The 6,276-nt window shown below is 38.2% G+C and overlaps 1 protein-coding gene across 2 annotated transcripts; it reads left to right on the forward strand.

Moving 5' to 3' along the window:
• The first annotated feature begins 4,598 nt into the window (after positions 1-4,598).
• On the forward strand, positions 4,599-5,361 carry LOC108516321 (glutathione S-transferase omega-1-like). 2 transcript variants are annotated; one of them, XM_017853751.1, is made up of 2 exons: positions 4,599-4,942; positions 5,042-5,302. In XM_017853751.1, exons 1-2 carry the CDS (start codon positions 4,661-4,663, stop codon positions 5,300-5,302), a joined length of 543 nt encoding a protein of 180 aa, XP_017709240.1. In that variant the 5' UTR covers positions 4,599-4,660. The 2 variants fall into 2 exon arrangements, with proteins under 2 accessions (XP_017709240.1, XP_017709239.1); XM_017853750.1 differs by having other exon boundaries at positions 4,599-5,361.
• Positions 5,362-6,276: the final 915 nt, after the last annotated feature.

Raw genomic sequence — 6,276 nt, forward strand, 5'->3', positions numbered from 1 at the left:
GGGATGTGTGTGGGGGGGGGGGGGGGGTGGAAACAGTAAGGTACAGAAGTCTTGGGGTAGAGGAGTGAGGGCTACAGAATGTTCAGATTTCAAAGAAGCAATGATTAAAGAATGATCTGTTTTAAACCTGCTAACACTGCAGCCAGGCCCTTTTATTCATCTTCTGTTTATCTGGATCCATGTAGACCATAAGAAACAGTACCCTGGCCGGGGGAGAGCTAAGGAGGAAAGAACAGGGAACAGAACAAAGTTTATTCAAACTGAGAAGTAAGAAACATCTGCCCTCTCCCTCTTCTCTTGCCAGAAAGTTCTATTGAAACTGGCTTCAGAACACTAATAAAAAAGTAAGTTGCCAATCAAAGTGCACATTACAATTTCATTTTTTATATAAGTAATCGGAAGAAAACACCTCAGAATAATAATAGTGGATACCTCAGAGCAAAAATGATTTGTGTGCTTTTATAAAGTTTCCAATTGTTTTCACAATAACCCCTTATGAACTCCTCACTCCACTCTTGATCCCCAAATCCCATTCATCATAGAGATCCTAGAATATCTTTTTCTAAAAGTATATATCAGGTCATGTGAATCTCTTGCTTAGAAGCCACCAGTTGATGCCTATCACACTTATAACTACAAGCCAAACTTTACTGCAGTCAAGACTCTCCATGATTATTTGTCATAAGACTACCTCTAGGAACTTATTCCCTATCACCCTTTCTTCCTGGCCCAGTCTACTTCAGCTATTCTTTAAATTCCTGAAGCCCACTCCCACTTCAAAGACCTTCTACTTACTCTTCTGCTTCCTGGTATGTTCTTCCTGCAAGTTTTCACATGATTAATTTATTGTTATTCTCACTCTCAATTTCAAAGTGACATAAGCAAAGAGGCTTTCCTTGATTCCCTTGTTTACATGAGTCCCTCACAGAAACCTGTACTCTTCCTGCATACCATTTGAATAATATGTCATTGCAATCAAACATACTTTTTTCTTTTTGCTATTTCACACTGATCTGCAAGCTCCTTGAGGATAGGGACTATGTCCCTCTTGCTCACCACTTAGCACTGGGGAGTGTTTAACACCATTCATGAAACATATTAGGTGCTCAAGGTTAGTTGAATAATGATTCAGCCAGTCAACATATATTACATTTGTAAGAAAGAAGAAAAGACAGAGGGCACATTTACTTGATAATTCCACCTCTATAGTACATCCTTGGTGGTGTGTGTCCCCAGTACAAATGACCATTTCCAAAAAGAAACTGGTTCTAGAAAACACACTTTATTCCTTAATAGTGTGAGTGTTAGATTTTTGTGCATACCCGGTATCTAGGTCCTCTGAAAACTTGCTGATGAATTCATAAATACTAAATACCTATTTTGCCTCATAGATCAGCTCCTTACCCAGGAATAATGTTCTAAGCTTTCATTAGAAAGCAGAAACTTCCTTCAGTTTCTAACAAAGTGCATAAATTAGCTAGGAAGGACTTAGTTAAGAACACTGTGGTCCAGTCTCATCTATTATTTTCTGTTATGATAAATGGCAAAGAGGTTGCAATGCCAGTAAGTTGGTTTCAGAAGAACTACGACATCATACTATTTACTTACACTTTACACTCAAAGTCACACTTGAAAGAAAAATATTTGAATTTGATAATAAAGGTCATGGAATCAACTTAAATGCTTATAAATGATATGCTGGATAAAGAAAATGTGGTACATATACACCATGGAATACTATGCACCCATAAAAAGAATGAGATCATGTCGTTTGCAGGGACCTGGATGGAGCTGGAGTCCATTATCCTTAGTACACTAATGCAGGAACAGAAAACCAAATACAACATGATCTCACTCCTAAGTGAGAGCTAAATGATGACAAGACATGGACACATAGAGGGGAACAACACAAAATAGGGCCTGTCAGGAAAAAAATAACTAATGAGTACTAGGCTTAATACCTGGGTGATAAAATAATCTGTACAACAAACCCCATGACACAAGTTTACCTATTTAACAAACCTGCACATGTACCCGTGAACTTAAAATAAATGCTTAAAAATGTCTCTTATGAAAGTATCTGTCTGATGGACAATGTAACCATTAATATTTACACACTTAAGGGAAGGGAAATATATATTTGAGAGGTCTGGAGCCAACAAGAGTAAGAATCACAATCAACTGTCACTATGTATAACATGGATATTATGACCCATAACAGCTACAGCTTAATCTGATTTCTGCAAATGACACTTGCCTCTATTAAGGATAAAGCGACATACAAATGGCCAACAAGCATATGAAAAAGTGCTCAACATCACTAATCATCAGAGAAATGCCAATTAAAACCATAATGAGATATCCTCTTACATGGGTCAGAAGGGCTATCATTAAAAAGACAAAAAGAAAACCAAATATTGGCAAAGATGTGGAGAAAAAGGGAACTCTCATACACTGCTGGTAGGAATGTAAATTAGTATAACCTTCATGAAAACAGTATCAAGTTTTCTCAAAGAATTAACAACAGAAATTCCATTTAATCCAGCAATCCCTCTACTGAGTATCCACCAAAAAGAAAAGAAATGCTAAAATGACGTCTGCACTCGTATTTATCACAGCACTATTAACAATAGCAAAGACATAGGACCAACAGATGATTGGATAAAATGTGGTACACACACACACATATACACACACACACAGCAATACTATTCAGCCTTAAAAAAGAATTATATCACGTTTTTCTGAAACAACATGGATGAAAATGGAGGCCATCACCTTAAGTGAAACAACTCAGACACAGAAAAATACTACATGTTTTCACTTATAAGCGGAAGCTACGCAATGTGTACACATGGACATAGAGTGTGGAATAATAGAAAATGGAGACTCAGAAGGGTGGGACAGAGATGGATGATGAGAAATTACTTAATGGATTCAATGTACATTATCTGGCTGTTGGATACCCTAAAAGACGAGACTTCACCACTGTGCAATCTATTTATGAAACAAAATCACACTTGAACCCTATAAATATATACAAAAACTTTTCTTAAAAAAGAACAGAAGCAATTCCTTTTTTTGGAGGCTTTCCAAACAAGAAACGCTTTTCCGAAAAGGAAAGGCAGGGTTTGTCAGCAAAAATACCCTAGTAGGTAATGTTTTTCTTTCACAACACTCTCCTCTGTTCTTGTAATTGAGGGACTTCCATTTTTAATATAGGTCAGCACTCTCAGAGTTATAGAGAGGTTGCTATTTGAGGAATGGATCATAGGGCAGGGTTGCTGGGATGGGGAGGGTTGCTGGGAAACAGTCTCTCATGTTCCTAAGGTTCTGTTATTAATCTAATTAATTTATCTATTAATTAGATAAATTAATTTATTACTTAATGTGGTGAAAAAATAATTTATTAATCTAAATTAATTAAATTAAACTAAATTAATAAATTAATTTATTAAACTAAATTAATTTATTACTTAATGTGGTGAAAAACACTCTGGTAGTTATATTTAAAGTTTAATCTTGCTTCATACTCACAATAGATTTCAAGATAAAGAACTGGAGTTCAGGGACAGTAAGTGACATGCCTATTGTCACACAGAAAATAATTGTTAAAGCTAGAGTATAAAATTAAGCTTGCTAACTTTATAAAGATCCTGTGGTACCATGAAAATTACTCTGCTAAAGAGGTTTCCAGTGGCCCTAAAACAAGCAGACATTGAGAGCCCCATTTGAGTATTACTCTGGTGCATTGCTGTCCTTAAATATATACATGATATAAATGATGAATTGATGGGTGCTGACGAGTTGATGGGTGCAGCACACCAACATGGCATAAGTATACATATGTAACAAACCTGCACGTTATGCACATTTACCCTAGAACTTAAAGTAAAAAAAAAAAAAAAAAAGAAAAAAAAAAGAAAAAAAAAAAGAATGAATATAGATGCTTGTTGTACATAGGAAGTAAAAGAGGTAAGTATGGACCCTTCTCTATCTGTCTTCAGAAGAAAAAAAAAAATAGATACGCTGATTTTTAAATATCAACGTGTATAACAAATTGGTCCCTTGGACAATACTGATTATAGCATTTCTTTTACATTTTATAGTGATTAATTCTCTGTGTCCACTTGACCAGGCCAAGCATTGCCCAGATTCAACATTATTTTGAGGTGTGTCTGTGAGGGTGTTTCTGAGTGGTATTAGCATTTGAACCAATGGACTCAGCAAAGTAGATTGCTCTCCCCAATATATATATTAGTGGGGAGCATCCAATCCATTGATGACCTGAATAGTATAAAAGACGAAGGAAGGAGGAATTAACCCCTTTTGTTTCCTGTCTGCCTGCTTGAAGTGTAACATTCTTCTCCCGCTCTTGAACTGAAAATTAAACCATCAGCTCTCTTGGTTCTCAGGGCTTAGGACTTGGACTGAATCATGCCACTTGCTTTCTTGGGTCTCCAGCTTGTAGATGGCAGATTATGAGATTATGAGCCTTCTCAGTCTCTATAATTGTGTGAGCCATTACCTCATAATAAATTTTTTCCGAGAGGAGCTCAGCCTGCGCTGCGCCACGATGTCCAGGGAGTCAGCCAGGAGCCTGGGGAAGGGAAGCGCGCCCCCGGGGCCGGTCCCGGAGGGCTCGATCCGCGTCTACAGCATGAGGTTCTGCCTGTTTGCTGAGAGGACGCGTCTGGTCCTGAAGGCCAAGGGAATCAGGCATGAAGTCATCAATATCAACCTGAAAAATAAGCCTGAGTGGTTCTTTAAGAAAAATCCCTTTGGTCTCTTTCCAGTTCTGGAAAACAGTCAGGATCAGCTGATCTTTGAGTCTCCCATCACCTGTGAGTACCTGGATGAAGCATACCCAGGGAAGAAGCTGTTGCAGGATGACCCCTATGAGAAAGCTTGCCAGAAGATGATCTTAGAGTTGTTTTCTAAGGTGCCATCCTTAGTAGGAAGCTTTATTAGAAGCCAAAATAAAGAAGACTATGCTGGCCTAAAAGAAGAATTTCGTAAAGAATTTACCGAGCTAGAAGAGGTTCTGACTAATAAGAAGACAATGTTCTTTGGTGGCAATTCTATCTCTATGATTGATTACCTCATCTGGCCCTGGTTTGAACGGCTGGAAGCAATGAATTTATATGAGTGTGTAGACCACACTCCAAAACTTAAACTGTGGATGGCAGCCATGAAGGAAGATCCTACAGTCTCAGCCCTGCTCACTAGTGAGAAGGACTGGCAAGGTTTCCTAGAGCTTTACTTACAGAACTGTCCTGAGGCCTGTGACTATGGGCTCTGAAGGGGGCAGGAGTCAGCAATAAAGCTATGTCTGAAGTTTTCCTTCACTAAATAAATAAATAAATAAATAAATAAATAAATAAATAAATTTCTTCCTATGTAAATCTTCCTATTGAGGTAGGAGGCAGGACTTTGGTCCAGAGGTAGGACTCAGACACTAGACCAAATTGAGGACTAGCTAAAACAGGAATAAGGTGGAAGCAACTTTCCATAAGATAAGCCCACCAGTGTGCCATGTTAGTTTACCATTGCTATGACAACACCTGGGAGTTACTGTGATGGCAACACTCAGGAGTCCCTATACCTTTCCATTCAATGACTCAATGACCCAAAAGTTACTACCTTTTCCCTAGACATTTCTGCATTAATCACACCTTAATCTACATGTAATTAAAAGTGGGCATAAATATAAACGTAAAACTTCCCTGAGCTGTTACTATAAACACACTGCCTGTGGGGTAGCCCTGCTCTGCAGAAGTCACAGAGCAGTAACACTGCTGGAACTGTACCACCACCAGGACCTGTAACACTGCTACTTCAATAAAGTTGTTTTCTTCTACCTCTCTCTTGTCCCTGAATTCTTTCCTGAGCAAAACCAAGAATCCTTGAGGGCTCAGCCCTATTTTGGGGCCACCCTGCCGTGCATCACTATTGGTTCTACTCCTCTGGAGAACTCTGACTAGTACACATTCTATGACCAACTTTCATGTAAAATGCATGCTACAACTCCCTCTATGTTTGCCAGAAAAGTTCAATTGTTGACTAGTACAGAAGGAGGCTTTATGTTCATAGTGTTTGAATTACAATATGAATTCCACAGTGCCATGGAGCACAAGTTTAACATGCTATTTTGTTTTTAAATTCCCCTGTAGTAATGTTAGTTTTGATATAACACCTGCCCATATGAAAGAAATTCCTGAATGGGGGTGATTTACAATTAATTGTAGGTCAGCATTACATCACCTATGAGTGTCA

The sequence above is a fragment of the Rhinopithecus bieti genome, unplaced genomic scaffold (assembly GCF_001698545.2).
Source record: "Rhinopithecus bieti isolate Rb0 unplaced genomic scaffold, ASM169854v2 scaffold_38592, whole genome shotgun sequence".
Lineage (NCBI taxonomy): Eukaryota > Metazoa > Chordata > Mammalia > Primates > Cercopithecidae > Rhinopithecus > Rhinopithecus bieti.